Below are 19,254 nucleotides of genomic sequence, written 5' to 3'. Positions count from 1 at the left end.
CACAATTGCACCAAAGAATTGGTTGTTCAAAATATCTTGCTTCAAAACGGTACCTTTTTGAGGAGTCATGGTTGTGTTGACTCCCATAGAAAGAAATGGGAAATTGTTGAAAGACATTACTTTAATCAAGGATATTGTTTGTTTATTCGCGGTGTCGAATACATACCTCTTTTCCGTAGTGATATATAGTCAATTAAAGTATTACCAAACAGGCTAAAATAACGCATTCATCATTTCTTTAACATGAATCGGTCAGATTCGCAATCATGGGTAGGCTTTACGAAATGGCGCTCATTAATTTTTTTATTTGCAGTCAAAAATGATCCTTTTGGCATTTTGCTCCCCTGAGCTTGATTATACTTTAAACACTATCCAATTTTTCAATTTCAGGCGCTAAATCTAAATGCCTCTTACTTGATATTTAAAGTTCAACTTTTGAAAAAAGGTAAAGTGGAAAAATTCACTGCAAAATTTGACCATTTTGTCGAAATTTTTTAACAGAGGCACTATTCTCATTGGTTGTTTGCGCACATTTTTCAAGTTGCCAGTCTCAACCCTTTGCGAGTACATCTGGACTTACAACCCATGCGCATACCCTCTAAACTTCGATCCACTGCTTTATTACCGCACAAAGATTCCGTTTCGCTCAAATTTAACCCATTCTACTTAAGAATAATATGTTGTGTAAAAGAGTGCGAATTCAAATAAATAGCGTCAGTGAAAATCAAGTCATTTTAATCTGGAAATTATTTGCCCTGTTAGAGAATCAATCAAGATGAGGGTAGTAAACCTAAGACGGGCAGGCTTGAGGCGGAATGACAACGACGGGGATGTGACTGTGCCGGGTGATGTACTTGCTCACAGAACCGAGATGAACAGCCCGGTGGATGGCTTTGTGTCCATGCGATCCCATCACGATCATATCGGCGCCACGAATCCGCGCGGATCGAAGAATGGCATTTCCGATGGCAGAATGACTCTCCACTGTGATGCAAGCGTTGCAGCGCGTTGCGCCTGCTTCACTTGCAAGTTGCAGGAAGACCTGACAAACTGCCTTGCCCTCGGTGAACGCCTTCTCCATCACTCGTGGCACCCCTTCGCTTCCTCCTCCCCCGTTCACCTCCATCATCGATACCGGCACTTCCTCTTCCACTGGGGTGCTGAGGTCGGGGGAGATGACGTGGATCAAAGTAATGGCATCTTCTCCCTCTGCTTCATCCTCCGCCATTCTGGATCCGTTGGTCTTGGCACCGCTCCGCCACATGCACTGAAGGAACCACTGGAATGCACGACGGCAGTGGTGGCTCCTGTCCACCGCAAAGAGGATGCGACGATAGCCAGGCATGCTCTACGAGCGAGTGAGCAAGTGATGATGGACTAAATGTGCCCCCTTGTGTTTGCTCGAAAGGGTCAAAGTACACAGTCATTGAGCGGCGGGGATGCAACAACTTTTATGCACCTGTGCGAAACTCCGTGCTTATGGGCTTGTGCTTCGTGCATGTATAAATGCGTGAGCGCTTCCGGTGGGCAGAACGATCAGTCACTGTTGACAGCCTTTAAGTGGGTGATGGGTTATAAAAAGGTGAAGCTTATCAGCTTGTTCTAGCTCTAAGTGTATCACCATGGTGGCAATGTGTCAGATTTCGGTTCAGAAAACGCTTATTTCTCAGCAAGGAACGCAAATATCCTTATAACAACAGTATTGATGACAGTGGTTTGAAAAGATGAACAAGCTTGTGACCCTTAAGGGTACTAACCAACAATACACCGATCATCCATGAAGGCTGTTGAATAGCTCAAACGAGAATGTCGTCCTCCAATGCGTAGTTTGATGTAACTTGTGCGTTTTTTTGATTCGAGTGGTAAATAATAACTTGGGTAACAAAATCAGATGCGCTTCTCAGGTCTGAAACAGTTTGATTCAGATGAATACAAGTGGCCAATAGGGTCCCTTTACTTTTTGTAATAAAAGTAAACGACTATAGCGGGTTGAAATAGTTACAACTGCGATTGAGGTGTTTGTCAATGGATGATAGTGAGTTGGGTAGGATCCAGTTTCTTGGCTGCTTGGTTGCTGCCATGATTTGCTCTTCTCAGGTGATGCAGGCGGCAACGCATTGCTTCATCACTGGCGGCCTCAAGTATGACTAGAAGCTGTTATTGGCACACTAATCATTGAGTAACCTGTCGAGAGGGAAATTCAATTCTCCTTGGTGAAAGTAGAAAGGATTGTTTCTGTGGGCGACCCAGCAGTCTTTGAGTGATTCATCAGCAGAACTAAGTGATGCAATTGAACAACTGCGAGGGTGGAGTTTCTACTACAGCGTCCTCGTCACTGTTATACCACAAATTTGACGAGAAGCTAGCTCCTGCAGCTATTGGATCTAAATTAAACTCGATTTGTAAAAATTAGAAGCTGGAATCAGATGGTTTACAATCAACCAGTACTTGGTGAAATGAGAATTGAGAATGACAAGAAAGTAGCGGAGAGGTAAGTCACGATAGACTGACAAAAACAATAGTATGCCTCTGGCAGATACAGCTTAGTAACAAGAAGTTATTTCTACTTTGTTTTTGATTTAAGATTTTATTTCGATTATTAGCTCTGAGAGAACCATGTCAGTTTCATGAAGCATTTACAATACCATCTTACTCTTCCACACCTAAATAGTATTTCTTGGCCATGTAGCTTAAAGTGATTCAAAAATGGCCAAAGTCTATAGCAGATTTACTCTTTGATAATTTTGTGAACGATTCTTACAAGTTTCGTCGCTGCTATCACGTATTCTGGCACCATAAAACCGTTCCTTTGATCCCTTCTTAAACCGAGGTGGAAGTCGAAAAAGGTCAATCGAGATTGCGTGACTCGATTTCCGACTTGACGGTGATAGCTATGGACGGGGACTAAAGGAAGTGGAAGCCCCTGCGACAGCACGTGCGATCTGAGATGCAGGGAAAACCACAGGGTGGGGGGAGGGAATGAGAGGAGGATTAGGAGAGTGCCATTTTTCCCCCTTTTTCAATTACACGCATGGCTGTACTTCCATCCCTAGTGCTCTCTTGATGGTGAAGCGGAACGTGGGTTCGGATTGGAACTGTGTGCGCCCAAGTGGTCTGCCTCCGACAACTGGTAAAATAATTGCGCCACGTGAGCCTAGCTTCCCCTTAAAGTTCCGGTCATGTTCTCCTGTAAATGAAGTTTCACAAAGGATGATTAAGGGCAGCCAATGAAACTTCCCGTCCATGGTGGCTAGTTTTTCTCTGAGGCAGACCCTGGAGTAGAAAGGGTTAACAAATTACGATCAAGTGTGATTTTGAGACTTAATGGCCGAAAATGTGGATCTCGGTTGATACCTTTAAGTGCTGAAATAGAGTAAAAAACGTTTTGTTATTCAAAACGAGAACTTTTTGGTTTGATGCAATCTAATGAAAGCTGCTCTGAAAAGGTTCTACTGTGCCCAATCAGATTATAGTATCTGGGTTTTAGAAAACCTGAATGACTGCTTGTCACTTTCAATCATATCTGGGTAATTTTAAGTTCCTCAAAGCACATTTTGAGCTTTTGCGTTTTGTTACCTACAAACACGAAATGACCATTAAACAGGAGTACATGAGGCCGCCAGAGTTCATTCTTTCATTGAAATAATTAACAACGATTGATGGACCACAAAAATGCTACAGTAAAAGCCTCTCAAAGATAAAGCCTGACCGCCTCATTGTAGTGTCTCTTAATGTTAGCATCTACAGCTTAAATCGGGCTTGTAAGTACACAGCTCTTCAAAAATCTGGGTAAAATCATTTAAAGCGTGGATGTTTTTAACGAAAATTGCAACGTGATATTTTAAATTTTGAAAGAGTGATCATGTAGTTGCCTGCAGTTAGCGCACTTGCACCCAGTGTCAAACTCAGAGAAGTACTAACCACCATAGCTTGGATGTTTTATTCCTAACCTAATGTGGCACCAACCGTTCCCATAGTCTTTTCTCCTTCCTTTGAATCAAATGTGTCACATATGCGTGACTTGCGACAGAGACAAAAAATCGGGACGTCACATATGTGTGACTCTAAAAGAGGATGTGTTAAAAAGGAAGGAATTATTTTGAGGGATCAGTTTCTGATGCTGTCGGAAGACATAAAGCTTTACCTTTCCTAATTCATTTATGCGATGCCATTTACGACCGGCACAAGTGGCTGTTCCCTGTCCTCCCCCTCTCGGTCAAAGGGATTGGATATTTCCCCAATGATCACCATCACGCCAACGGCCAGGCGTCCCACCTCGAATACCCCCAGCCACCAATCCACCTTCCTCCGTTTTACCAGTTGATTGGTTTCGCACGGTTCATCAACACGAGTTGGCATAAATCGTAGCTTTAAAAACTTGCTATAGTCGTCAAAAAGCCTTTCAAAACGTCAAATATATAATTTAAACAAGGCCAGTATTCATTGCATCAGTGCCTACTCCCAACGTAATAGCCTGATGTCCTTCATCCCCACTTTCTTCCGTATGAAAAACTTGTTTTGGAAGAGCTTTAAACCGATTTCACTACTCCCGCCTCCGCACTTTACAAGTCTCGCTTGCGTTCCCTTTTGGCATTTAAATCTACGTCCTGAAAAGAAATCCCCCTTTAATTCAAAATATCAGTTCGGAATTGTATTGTAAAGTAGTCGAATAAATTCTACATTCACAGCAATAAGAGCAATCGGAGAAAATGGTTGTTTAAGATTTTAAGAAAGGGGGGAAAATTTACCATCTGTGGAGTTAGCATAAAGTAGAGGATTTAGCTAACACCCTTTGACAATTCTTCCCAATTACCTTTTTGAGGTGATAACTGGATCTGCGGCGTGGTGGACTACCCGAATTAGCTAATCAGGGCCAGGAAGGCATTCATGCTGCGGTAGGTGTAGAGAACGGCTGAGAGATTGATGCCAGAACCGCATGCCTTCGGCTTGGAGGCTAGTTCATGGAAGGTTGGAAGAATTCGCGCAGTTTTGTATACCAGTAAATGAATAACTAAGTGCAGAAGCTTAGAAGTTTGAATGTAATATCGATGAGGAATTTATGCTATACTGACCAGGGTAAGCATGAGAAATTACGTCAACCACTGATGGGTAGGAGTCTGGTGAAAAGGTCGGTAAGCCCACATCACTTCATTGCAGGAAGTGTAACTAGTTACACTGAAAATCATTCCATTGTAGTCTCAGCGATGAGCAATTGAATTCATGGTGCAGGGCGAAGTGCCCTAGACGTGTTGATGTCAGCGGGTGAAATTACCACGCATGGAGGGCTGAAAGAGGGGGAGAAGTGAGGGATCGAGGGAAGTAAGAGTTTCAAGAGTTTAACTAATTTTCAACGCCAGCCCCCTTGGTATTGCGTATTTAAGTGTTTATTTTTACTAACTTCCCCCCTCCTCCACCCGTATTCCCGCCCCCCCCCCCTCCGCCACATCGATTGCGACCCTCAAGGTGTAGCTGTGCAAACAAACAGTCGGAATTTTAACATTTTAAACCAACAAGCCTTTGTTATGACAAGCAGAATGGCTAGCTTCGTGTGCACCTTCTTCATGATTAATGTGGTTTTGCGCTGACTGTTGTTTATTTTTATTGCTTCCTGTTTCAACACAACCTGAACATGAAACTTATTTAATTTTCTGCCATTGGGCACATGACTTTGTAGGTGGTTTGTAAACAGTCAATTTCTGTGTTCCTGTGAAATTGTAGATTGGAAGTGTTTGTGACCAAAAAGATGCGAAGATATAACTGTAAAAGGGAAACTTCTTTGAGGAGAATCGTCGGGGCTCATCAGTTACGTAGCTGGGAGAGAGTCCTATTTCAAAATCTATTAGACAATAGAGGACCCCGTACTGCATACCACAAACGTTATCCATGTTAAGACTGTATTTCTCCTCATCGTCATTCTTACCTTCACGACCCACCGATTTAAAACTCTCCTAGTGGTGGTTATCTTAACGTTAGAGTTTAACAATGTCACAATGACACAGGTGGGAGAATAAATGGTTAAGAACTGGAATTGTGATAAATAGGTGTAGAGCTGGCTGGGATGAGTGCATACCTTGGCTTCAAGAGACAAACCTCTTATAAAGCGGAGTCCGAAGAGAGTTTTGTGCCATTTTGTAGCAGAATGGGATTAATTTAGCATGACTATGCTACTGTAAGGGTTATTCCAGTCTCCACCTAGGCGCCACAGGCCCCTCCTACTCGTCCCTCAGCCTCTCTGTACGTTTACATCAAAACCATTTTCAGAGGTGCCCTCAAGAGAGACTTAAAAAGTGTGTTTCTTCTTTACAATAACATAAAAACTGACAGAAAGTTAAAGTCATAATGATCATACTTGTTTGACTAAATTACTTTGTTTAACTCTTCGTTTTGGTTATGCGGCCATTAAAGGACACGGTCATTGTACTTCTTGCCCAGCATTATGACCCTTGGGCCATGCCAGAAGCTCCCAGACCCCTCCGTAGGCCGATATTGCCTTTTTTGCCCCAATATTTAAACTGCTTATGGGAGAATCTGTGACGACTCCTAACAGAAAGATTGATAATGACGTCTACCTTCAGCAGCTGCCCCAGTCCCGTGTTCTGCAGGAATGCTATTCACAACTGAGGGGATACCAACCGGAGCTGCCTACGGTACCCGTATAAAGATGTCAATGAGGTGAACACAAGATGCCTCCTCCACCTCTCAACTAGCTGGCTATAACCCAGACAGATAGACAGGTCTGGACAGTAACGAAGTGAGGACAACGTGGGAAGGAGGAAAAGAAGCAAAACCTTATCCCATCCTTTATTCAATGACTGCCTTTAGGTCAGGGTTCTTACGACTAGCGATGGGCATACAAGATGACCAGCACATTTCCCTTTCTCCAATCCATTTTATAAACAAGACAAAACTCCAGATCCGAAAGAAATGTCAAGAGGGATCAGTGAAGTTGTGATCAAATGTCTCCTCAGTTGCGCACAAATTCGGTGACTGGCGCGGTTGGTTTGTGGGTGTTTTCCTTGTTGTAATGCACGACGTGGGAGGTTTACCAAGGGGAGCGCCAGGGACGACGCTCAAAAGGAGAGGGGCGGGGGCTAGGTAATACCTTGATTAGCTGTTTAACTCTTTGTTTCAGCTTCACGAGCACTGAAGAGCCCAATCACTGTACTTCCGCCCAGCGGCACGGTCTCTGTGCGTTGATAGAACATGCTTTGACCTAGCATTATACCTTCTTCCGTTCTCCAGGAACTCTCAAGGCGCTACACTGCCTTACAAAAGGTATCATTAAGCTTATTTTAAAATTACATCACATTTTCTTATTTAAAAACAGGAAGAATTTAGAACAGTTAAAATTGTATTGGAAGAAAATCGAGTTTACTACCAAATATGGATATAGTTTGCCATGAACTGGATCTTCTTATAGTAAGATTATGGCGGAAAGGATTGGACCTAAATCGACAGTTTATTCGATTAGTAACATCAGATTTAAACTGATCGACTGTATTTCTCCATCTTTGATGCCTGTCTCACCCCACATTCAGTTGAATCGTAGCCCAGATCGCTTATTACCGGGCTTGAAAGATCCCATTAATGGTTTAGTTGTCTGAGCTATGGCTACAAACCCTCCCCTTTCTACGTCCTTAGCACATCCTTTGCCAAAAAATTTTTTTAAGCTTTCTCCTTCGTTTATATTAGATACTTATGAGTTGCACAATGTGAATGATTCATGAAGGTTGACCTTTACATGGTCACCATTCTCTCACAATGACAAATTTTAGCATTTGAATGCTGTCTTCTGATAATGTCAAGAAAGTCTTCATTAGCACTGGAGTGGATTCCAAAGAGCGGGAATACTAATAAAAGTTGATTTTCATTAATAGTTGTAGCAGTAGTAGCCACATAACACCCACTTCAACTCCCAAGTCTTTCTAAACAAACTATTCTAGCCTTCCATGAATTGGGCTTCATGCAAGTGACATCATGGTCTGCCCAATGACACCTGTTCTACCAGCCTCTCCTAGCAGCTCTTTTGCATACTTATGATGAAGATGCCTTCAAACTGGTAATTTATCTTTAGGGATAGCTCAGACACTACAATGAGGCAGGGTTGGCGAAATCGTATAGTAGAACAATCACTGGATCGGTGGTGGGCTGCCAATTTCAACGTCTGCACAACTGATTTGAAATCCTCCGGAAAGTAACTAGTTTCAATATTGATATTAAAAAATTTTGAAGTTATTTACAGAGTCGTAAGGTATTTAAGGGCGGCTTGGACGCCATCATTGGTGATTTCTGTCGTAACAATGCAATCCTTTCCCGCACACTGGCTCATGTGCCGCATCACTTGGAGACAGCCAGACATGGAGACTATGCATCCATCTAGAGGACTTTGGCGTCACGGCAGGAGCCCTCATAACCCCACGAAAGAAGTCACTTCCCGCTCCAATCCTTTCTTCTCCCTCGCCCCAAATCGCACTCATTCACTTACGCCCAATCACCCATCTTATTATATAAGGCAGAGAAGAGCGGTGGTGGTGGTAGGCATGTAGTTATGATCCGTATCATCCCTGTGCCCGTTTGTCCCCTGGGGCCATGTCGCGATGGTAATGAATTTTCTCCCAAGATGAGGGGTCTTGTTATTCCGAGTTTGTGACTTATGAGGGAGGGACGACTGGTCTTTGATAAAGTTCTTTGTTCATCCACCTATTTTTCAAATCGTGAAATACCAACCCACTAAATATAGGCTTCTTCAGAGCTGAGCCACACTCCATCAGAGATAATTTAATGTGCACGCACATTTTACGAAGGAGTTCATTTCCTAATGGAAACTTTGGCTTCAACTGGTTCTTTTAAAAAGATATGCTACCATGGCGATAATGTATGTGGTGGTAAGTGCGACATTTAACTACTAGTCGGAGAACGTTTTGTGTATGTACCAGCCCGAAGGCGTTAGTCAGGATGACAGGCAGTAGTGGTGGTGTTGCCTGTGCAGGAAAGCTCGTGGTGATTGGCGAAATGTTCCGTGAGCGGAGAACGCTTTACTCGTCCAGACGTCCCCACCCAATGCCATGACAGTCATTCTTGTGAACAGAACGCCTGGCTTTGAATACCATAACCTGCTCTGCATTCTCACGTATGGCGAATCCACCCATCGAACCGGTGAATACAAGCCTGACAAAGAAAAGCAGGTTGTCCTGGAATAATTCAAGTGGACTGACAAACCCCTACACGGCAAAGTTGCTTCCACTCCTTGGAATTTTTTTTTCCCTTCCTTTATGGAATCAAATTCTCCTTTGGGATGGATCATCCAATAATATGAAAACAAATTTCAATGTTATACCGAGTTTTGGTTCAAAATTTGTGATTTTGTTCTTACTGTCGAAAGTAGTAAAAGTTTTCGTAAACCTGATTTTTGGTTTATTTGACGCAATTTCAAAACAATCAAAAGAAAGTGGTGAATATTTTGGACCTAACCAAGTCTAGTTCACACTGCAGTCGGTAGTATAATCAAAAAATCTCATCGAGAGAACAGTAAGGCGGACTCTCCGCTCATTTAGAGAGAAGACAATGAAATTCAATCCATCTCGCCGCTGCGCGTGCTTCGTGTGGCGACCTCTTATTGCATGTGTAACTGCTGTGGCTGTCGGTTACGACGTCATTGTTGCCTAAGAAACAAAGTTTCAATTTTAAATTGTCTCTCTTTGCCCCAGCCCTGGGGACACAAAATATAACTCGTAGACACGTCCAACAATCGTGAAGTGAGTCTTAATGGAGGCCAGATGATAAACGATTCAAGGCGAAGGTGTTGGGGCAGCTGAACCATCAACCTCTACGGTTCTCCTCTATGTATTGTACTGAAACATTTAGCTGTACAAGTATAAATGAGGTCGATTCAATTCCAACCGAAGCACCAGACGCGTGCGCCAACTGTTACCAGGGGACACACGGCGGGTGTCAATTATAATAGCTCACCTACACAGCCTGTCCGGTCAGTCCAGTGCCGATAAATAAACACTTGGTCCCTCGTCGGCAGTCGCGTTCACCTTCCTCAAACATCATAATTGCAGTGTGTTAGCACACCCTCATTGCCCCCTTCAGTTGAAGAGTGTCGCCTATGTGATTCAGTTGTATTTGATAGAGATGAAAGTCCACCTTTTTTTTCCCAGCCTCATAAATACCTGCGTCGCCTTCAGGCTGCATCTATAATACGCCAACACAAAGGGAGTAGACGCTTTTCGAATCAGGCATTATTTAGACAAGTTGTTAAGGGAATTTATAGTTGTGCTCTGATTGGCAGTAGAAAGATGGACGGTGGAGTACAGCCGTTCATTGAAGTTCACCAGGCTTCCTTGTAAAATCTATCCTAAGTTATCACAAGTCTTCAAGAATGCCACCCAATTTCTGCTGAGAAAGGTTTCGCCGTTGGGATGGCCAGATTTCTTACATCTCTCATGGCCCTCAGATATTATACCAATTGTGTTTACCCGCTCCACGCACTGAACTGAACATCAAGTGGGGAAAGATATGAATTTAAAGAGAAGGAAAACCTTTTTATCCAGTTAACGCTCCGAAGCCGATCGAAATGATCAGTACCTAAATCTGGTAGTTTTATTTTACAAATCGCTAAGCATTTTGTCCATTTTCTGAGCCACTTTTGAGTATGGCAAACTTTCCTTAAACAGCACCCTCTGTCGTCTGGTTGGGAAAATGCATTGTCAGCACTGTCTGAAGTAGCGACACGGTTACCGGAAGAAAGGCAATCAATTGAACTAACCGTAGTCACAGGGTTCTAGCGAAAACTGATTGGGCGTTTCGATGATGATGGCTTGCTGTCCACAATTCCGACATGCAATAGACCATTATTCTTGGAGTGACAACTTCAAATTTCGAGTTGCTGATTTCGTTTGAAAGCGTGGTAGGAGAGCCTAACTTATCTGAACTCGATGGCACAAATGTGTGACAGCACGAAAAATGACAAAATAACTCTTGAGGAGATTATTACTTAGACGCATTCTCCCACATATCCTCGCTGTTCACTGAAACCCGGTGCGCTAGAAAACGCGACTTTCTTATTAATGGAAAAAGTTGCATCTTTTGAAAGACATCCTTATTAAAAGGGCTAGTTATGGGAAAAATTTCAGTGTCCTGTGTGGGTATTACAAAACCAGGCAATGACGGTATGGCCTATCCAGTATTTTTCACTTAGGGCATTCCATTACCCACGGTAGGAGAGTTATGAGGTATTCTTCCGCCTTGTGCCGAGTGCCCGGAAGACCCCACGGCAAAAGGGTGGGGGGGGTGCTTGGGGCACTAATATGGAACTGATTCCATACACGCCTGTACTGAGGATTTTTGAAGCCTAGTTGGGAAACAGTGAACAATAAAGTTTTAAATCACATTGAAACCTTGATCAAAATATATCGGGAATGTATCAGGTTAACGCTCTCGTTGAAGCAGCAGTGAGCGCCACCGGCATCCAACATCGAATCAAGTACTAGCACCTATTTCGGTTTGTTTGTGGGCTAGAAATTCCGTTTCGCTATCTCCAGTGTAAAATGATTAGGACTGGAGGATGCATAGCAGCCAATACTTATTGAGGATGCTATAAAAAAGCTCAATGATAATGTTATTCTATCAAAAGATTTCAAATGGCAAAAATATCCCTATTTAGTGGATTTTACCATTTACGAAAGGCAAGGCCTTGTTAAGCACAAAAAAGAGAGCTGACTCTATTAGAGAACGAAAGGAGTCAACAAAACCTCTACTCTATGACCCAACTGTAGATTTTACCAGGAAACGCAGATACTCAGGGGCACAGGCTACCGATCTGTACATGCTCTGCTCTTCCTATTTGCTACGAATTCCACAAACTGCACGCAAAATCGGGTTTTCCTTACCTCACTCCCTACCATGTGATGTTTAAGTAAGGTCAATAGACGGCGTATTGAAAATGAATGGAGAGGTAATAGGACATTCACATGAACTGATGAGGACATCTTTCAGCTTTCTGCACAAGGACTTATTCAAACAACTTTCAAAATGGGAACAATTCAGTGGTAGAGCAAATAAATATTTTAAGGATGGATAGATAGTGAAGGCTAACAGTCACCAAATTCACTTTAGATCTTTTGCCATTGTAAGCTATCTTTGGAGATCACCTTAATCACAGGTACCAATCAGACTCTTCATTGCTGGCAAACTTTTTGATAGTCAGTTAATCACCATTTTAACGGAGGGATTAGCGAGATGCCTAATATTGTACCACAAAAACAAATAACACAATTTTAGATTACATTAAACAAATTTTGATGGCCGATTTGAAATCCTTTATACGCTGGTACCGTTGATGTCTTCCGATCAAAACAATGCACTTAGGGTTGGCCTTATCTTCACTACACCCCGTTAGGAGGCACCTTGTGGACAACTTAAAAGGCCGCTACTCACCTCGGCCGCCACCTGTCAATCTAAATAGACCCGTCCGTCGGTGCTTTGATTTGCGTCATCCGCTTCAGCGAATAGTGTGTCTCATCGCGACACGATCGTCAGCATCTCCCCTGCTCTACGGCGTTTTACTGCCTGAAAGTATTCAGGGTGCAGGAGGTGGATCTCGCAACTATGCCTAATTGTCCACTTGCCCATACGCTGTTGAATAACAGTTCGGGTGGACGCCATCACGAATGCAGTATGGTTGCCCATATTGTTGGATTCGACTGTGACAAATGACGCATAAGGGCTTACCTACAAGATTTTTTACTTTTATTCTGTATTCAACATATAGAAACTGAATCAATGGCTGACTTCCCAACAGTTACTGCAGAATTCAAAAGGGAGGAATCTTCGACCTCGGGGACTTAATTGATCTGAGGTTTTACTTTTTGCTGTTATGCTGCTGAAACTAAATCTTTGAAGCATTGTGGCAGTGATCCGCTTTGGCCTTGTTGGAAATGATCGGTCCATGTATCTTCCATCTCTCTTGACCCCTAATTTCAATTTTTACTTCCCAATCAGGTAAAGGTCACAAGAAGTTTTTAGCCATGACTATAATGATTCAATTAATTGTTTAACCCTCGGTTTTGGTAATGAACCACCTAGGAGCTACTCATTTTACCTCTACCTGGCGGTATGATATCCAAGCCATGCCAGTAGCCATCCGGGGCTTCTACACGTTGGGAGTACATATTCTGTCCTAGTATTATGTCTCTTCTCGTCTTCAAAGAAGTCTCCAGGGGCTACACAATATTCTAATCACAAGAGGCCCAATTCAAATTCATGAAACACTGGTTTACCGTTGGTAGTATCAATCCTAATTTATAAATAGATCATTATGCTGGAAATTTTGAATTTAGAGAACGCTTATTTTCACTCACGCTTTTCCTTTGATTTCTACAATTATTTAGTTAGTCTTGGAAGAAGTACTTTTCGGGAAGGCATCGGTCGTCACGCAGTAGATTGCATTTCATACTCTATTCTTCAACTGATCATTGGAGATAATTTGGAAGGATGCCAAGCGCATACTTATTGTAATTCGCTCATCCCCTTCAGAACATTCTAATTTTCCATCGAACCTTAGGATTTTGCCTTTTTGAGGTTCACCCAAATTACAGCATTTCAGTTGAGGTAGTATGAAAATGATGAGACGATCGTGGGGAGTTCCAAATCACCCCATATCTGCTAAGAAACACTACTGATGGGACACATTTTCACACTCGAAGGAAAGCATTCTTTCCATTTTTATACCTACTTTACTCGCTACTCATTTTCAGAAGAAATTCTCAGTAATATTCGCACCGCACTGTGTAGACAAAACGGGATTTTACTAGCGAATCGTTAGCTCCCGCTGTCAGCGGATGTCAAATGAAATAGTGTCTGAAAACGATAGCACGCACAGAATTCGAACGAATAAGTCCTAGTCGAAATCGTCCATGCGCCTCCTCACCCACCGACAACTTCGTCCACATCCTAGTAACGCGTTTCATAAACTCACTTTCGTCACCACAAGCTTTTAACAGGCTCATTGACTACAGAAAAAAAGTGACAGAGGGGCGATCAATACCACAGGTGAGGTGTTTTAGAGGTGACACCTGATGCACATTGTGAACGCTGAAACTTGCCAGTTGCCGACGTCGGACACCAGCGATCCACCCGCTGCCGCGTAGCAAGCAGCAAAGCTGGGGTTGAATCTGATATGAGGCACCACTAGACCGAGGGTAGCTAGGAGTCCTAGTCTCGCAGCAACACAAAACTAGACAGAACACACCGTTCGAGACCTCCAACGACCAACTTTCCGGCTACAGCCCATCGACGAACACGCCGAGGCACCGACACCCACGTCGCGACCCCTCTGCCCCCAGCTTCCTTCGCGCATATACCCAAATTCCCAAGTACCTCACCGTCCAAAAAACACGCTCCTCTTCTCAACAACTTAGTGTAGCGCGAAATTCGAATGACTGAATCCTATTGCCAAAGCAAGACTCCCACAGCAAAAAACAAGCATTTATTCACAAATGAGAGCAACCGATAGAGCACAAACTACTGCCAGCTATCAGTGGAAGCCTTGTCAACCACGCCTATTCGTAACATCCGCACTGTTTTCTACACTCCAAACCCAACGCAAAAAAGAAGTGTATATAATTTACAATATCAATACAGATGGGGCGGGTAAAAGGGAGGGAAGCACAGTCGAATGGGGGTTGAGTTACCAATATCACAGGCGAGGAAGTACAGCGATTTTCGGTAAGTAGCTATCGCAGTGGCGAAAACTCACACCTCACACTTTTCGTGTCCCTCGCGTCGGTGCTAAGGCAGAGCGACTTTGACTTCTTCATTGACAGCACAGAGCGCTGCTTTTTCCAAACGAGGAGGGGACTAGGCGCCCTCGGACGTCGGCGTTGCATCGCTGAAAACATCTTGGAGGGCGTTCTGTGGGTGGTGGTTGTGGTGGATGACACTGACGACCGTCGTGATATTGGTGATGGTGTGCGCGAATGCCGGGTGCGGGCCGGTGAAATCTTGGACCACAAACAGAGATGCGAGAGCGGAAAAGACCGATTCTCCTTCCCACTGGAGGTCTGTAAGAGACACGTGCACAGTTGCTACTAGTGATAACAGTGGCACACGGGCTGCGCTTGATGATCTGAAGAGCTCCAAAAGGCTTTTCATAACTGCCCCAGTTTTGCAACTGCCACTATGGTACAAGCACAACAGTTTATTTCTGCTCCGCCAATAGTCATTTAGAACGTCAAAAAGTTCCAAATGTTGCACAATTTTTCGTTAACTTTTGAATCCAAGTGGGCAACAAAATTAGTACTCGAGGCAACACGAAAATGTTATCAAGTCTGGACTGGTGGCCGAAGCAAGTTAAGGTGAGGAATGTCCCAAAAAATATAATCGTCTAGTCGGATGGTGATTGAAAAAACTAATCCCAATACTTCATAAACGTGATCTCTGTTACCACCGCGTTACAGAGATAACAGTATAAAGTTTGTCACGAAAACAATTTATTCTTACCGATGATAGATCGCTAGTGTCAATAGAGACCTGACAGGTAGCCCAGCTACGTTTGAGCACGGACTTGTCCACCAGAACAGAGCTGCAGTTGGTCTGATTCACCCTCACTCTGGTGGGGTTCTTCATCGGCGAAGTGCCCAGTTTTGACTTCAAAAAACTGCGCACCTGTTGATAGATCATCCTTGGCAGGATCTCCAAGTCCTCAAACAATTCGATCAGATTGATCAGCGTGTCAATGTAATGACCCATGGCCACTGCATCATCGGGAATCCCGAACACAGCGACAGCTAGACATCGTGCTAGGGCCTCCGAGGACATTCTCGTCTCCTGAGTGTTGGAAGCAATTTTGTGGAGAAGGGCGAGTAGTTTAAGAAGGAGTTGGCGCTCAGGGGCGGGGAGAAGTAGTTGGATGATGATTCGATAGGCGAGGAGCTGTCTCCCATGACAGAGGAGATGCATCCAGTCGGTAGTGGGATCCAGAGAGTAGACAGGATCCCCGTCCTTAAGATTGTACTGCAGACTCGTGGTTTTAACGAAAAGGTCGGTGGCTTCGGGGGGAATGAGGCCGCTGTCGGAGGTAGCATTCACGCGAGTGGAGGAGAGGCAGCGAAGGAGGACACTGGTGACGTCGTAGACCAAAGCCGAGTTCAACAGATCGTAGACGGCCGCTCGACGCTCTGAGTGGTGATTTTGGATGTGACGGACCATAGATTTGGGGACAGTGTTTGATGCATCGGAAAGACACGTTAGAGAGACTCCTGAACGAACGATTCCTTTGCCAACACTTCTATCCACTAAGCACTCCTTCAAGTCACTGTACAACTGTTTTGTTCGTGATAAACTGCCTGGACGGCGAAATAGACCTTCTGTTGATAGCAGATCTAGAAAGCAAGAATTACGACACTAGGAATTCTTTACCACACCTTCTTCAAGACCGGAAAGCGATGAATGACGTACCGGAAGTCTGCAGCATGTAGTCGGAAATGTAGCGACAGAGGATATAGTCGGGGTTTTCGTAATACGGCAATCTTTGTAAACGTTTGTTTACATCAGAGAGATGTTGGAAATCGGACGTGGAAGTGGAGGCAAACTTCGCGGAGGTCGTTGATGGGGTCACAACTGGAAGGAGAGAAAAAATGAAGTCGACCTCCGGGTCATTTGGTCACAAAATACTCCAGTTGCGTAAAGAGGACCACCCTGGTTATTAGTTACTACCCGAAGAAGAGGTTGAGCCATTAATACCACCTTGATTACTGAGCCAGGAAAAGAGGCAACATTCCTCTTGGAAAGAATAGTAAAAGCTATTGTTCGTGTCTTTGCAGGCTACGGATATCCAAGTGAGTACAAGCACAAACGTGTTCACAAGTAAAGCACTAACTCCGGTCATTCAAAAACACTACTCTAAGGCTGGATCAAGCAATTATATACTACGGCCACCCAACTGCAAGGGTATAAAGTTTGGAACAAATTTTTGGCAGGTACTTGACGCATCTACTATGCGCTTTGAGGGCGCCCTGATTGACCTAGGCTGCATGTCAAAGTGTAACGCCTTTCAAAAACGCTTGCCCCCGCAGACTTTGCCTTTCATTGTTTCAGGTAGACCTACTGATGATTTGAGTTTACAATTTGCTCATTTTTCGCACCAGTAGCTCAAAGTCCAAACATCCCAATGGCTTCGCATCATAAACTGGAAAAATAGCTGATTTTCGTTGATTTATTCGTGTTGAAACTCATGGGCAGCCTAAGAATAGAAGTTTTAACCTTGACCTTGTCGAAATTCATCTTGCCTTCATCACCTGCGAAAGTTAAATAGCAGGGCAATCAATCTCAAGCTTGATAAGGCCCCAAGCTCGTCATAAACGGATCTTCCCTGATATTACACTTAACCGAGCTAAATATCCACCGACTTACATCTCACTTGCATCAAGCTCTACCGAAATCTGTCACTTTCAGTTTATAAAGCCTCTCAAACACCAGCAGTACAACTCACCGGACACTGAACGGTTCATACTCATCGTTGGAGCAGGGGATGAGGTCGGTGTAAAAACGGACAACTTCGAAGGTAACAAATACTTCCCCTTCAGCCAGGCCAGCCTCTTAGACGTCGACTTGGGTGTGGCAAACACCGAACGTTCCGTTTGACCGCCCCCTGAAGGCTGCCGTCCCGGTGTCACTGGCGGTGTCGCCTCCGCAGTCTGTGGTGGTGGCGGCGAACGGGGCCGAAATCGCTCCGCCTTGCCTTTCAGCATGCAACCACGTTGACAGAGGGAGGATGAAGAAGAGGCAGCAGAAGCAAATGTGGAGGAGCCGATCAACCGGGACTGGAGTGGCCAGCCCTCGTCAAAATATTCGTAATTGAGTTCCAGGAATGTGGCTAAAGTGAAGTGGCAAATGCGAAGGAGTTCACGGGGCTGCGTACGCTGGAAGAGATGCACCAGGTACCAAGCCTCCTCGCTCTCTTCGCCAGCTGCTAATCCCGCTGCTCGCTGAAGCATTTGCACCTGAAAGATACACTGCATTTGCATATGCCCCTTTAAAGCCTTCCTTGTTCCACTATTTGCATATGAATTGTGGATATGATAAATTGGGTGGACTAGCCTAGCCACTTGAAAAAAAAAGGCCAAATGAGGTCACTGGGGCGTAGCAATAGCAGAATGGGCTCTCGCCATGACAACCACCGGGACTTAAATTAGTGACGCAGGAGAAGGGATTCCCACCGTGATATGGCTGATAAAATAAACTAAAGTAGGGCGTAAAGAATACGACGGTGACAGATTCCAACAGACGTGTGGTTTAAATTTTAATTTCCTTAGCCTTGTGTGAATACAGCCGATCATGCATAACAAAACATTATTAAATTATAGAGGGAATAATAATAAACGAAGATGGTGCATGCATTAAGTGTTGGTGACTACCTTAACGGAAGCGCTGTCAGTCGTCATAGCAGCCAATCTGTCGAATGGATGTGTACTTGGTCTCGATCAGCCTATTATATATTCGCTGGGAGTGAGTATGGAGAAAGGCGCCCGTCCGAAAAGATCTATTGCATACAAACACGCGAGCGCTGTCTCACTAGCCATTATGAATCACACGTCGCATCCAGTGGCCAATGGGGTATCGCTCCATTCCTATTGGTTAGAATGATCAGTGCAGCAGCAACCCCTTCTAATACGCAAAATTCTATTGGTCGAACGCTTGTTTGCGTACCAATTTTAATAATAGTTTTCTGTCGAACTAGTTTCCTAAAAAAAATAAATACAAAATATCTTTAAGAAGTGTGAACTTCGAAGGCACGAAGTCCACATCGTCGCTGGTGCATATCGTTATGTAAATGTACTCAGCGATATGCGTTCCATTCACATTTCGTCAGCATAGACCTTAACATTGGGTTTTTATAATGTCCCTTTCAAGCTGGAAGTGAATGCTCTTAAGTTTTATTTTCCATTATATCTTTGATCGTGTGGGACGTGCCACGCACAGTTTATTTGCTAAAATGATGCTTCATTCACAGGAGTGCATTAGCCTGTAGGCTTAACGGAAATGACCATTTCACCAGCGCTTAAATTGGAAAGACTTTCGAAAGAAGTTATTTAAATTATGGTGACTTGTTTTGGATCTTGCGGGAACTAATGACTGGGTCACTACTTCGGCCGCTATTCTTGTACCAAACAATAGGTCTAGTCATTGTTTACGTTTAATAGTAATATTTCTATACTGGTCAAAAATGGTTCTTTGAGCTATTTCACTTGA

The 19,254-nt window shown here is 43.9% G+C and overlaps 2 protein-coding genes across 2 annotated transcripts; both read right to left on the bottom strand. All coding sequences in view use genetic code 11, as the record gives it.

Annotated features, from left to right (window-relative positions):
- Positions 1 to 790: 790 nt before the first annotated feature.
- Positions 791 to 1,345, bottom strand: EGR_02658 (universal stress protein; the record flags this gene model as incomplete). Its single annotated transcript, XM_024491907.1, has 1 exon — positions 791 to 1,345. One exon carries the CDS (start codon positions 1,343 to 1,345, stop codon positions 791 to 793), a length of 555 nt encoding a protein of 184 aa, XP_024353722.1.
- A 12,720-nt stretch (positions 1,346 to 14,065) lies between these two features.
- Positions 14,066 to 17,999, bottom strand: EGR_02657 (hypothetical protein; the record flags this gene model as incomplete). The annotated part of the gene is made up of 6 exons (XM_024491906.1): positions 14,066 to 14,177; positions 14,255 to 14,451; positions 14,769 to 15,065; positions 15,505 to 16,385; positions 16,462 to 16,623; positions 17,495 to 17,999. 6 exons carry the CDS (start codon positions 17,997 to 17,999, stop codon positions 14,066 to 14,068), a joined length of 2,154 nt encoding a protein of 717 aa, XP_024353721.1.
- Positions 18,000 to 19,254: the final 1,255 nt, after the last annotated feature.

This window comes from Echinococcus granulosus, assembly GCF_000524195.1.
Source record: "Echinococcus granulosus chromosome Unknown EG_S00012, whole genome shotgun sequence".
Classification (NCBI taxonomy): Eukaryota; Metazoa; Platyhelminthes; class Cestoda; order Cyclophyllidea; family Taeniidae; genus Echinococcus; species Echinococcus granulosus.
The sequence above is the reverse complement of the archived record's forward strand: the minus strand, read 5'-3'. Positions and strand labels throughout refer to the sequence as shown.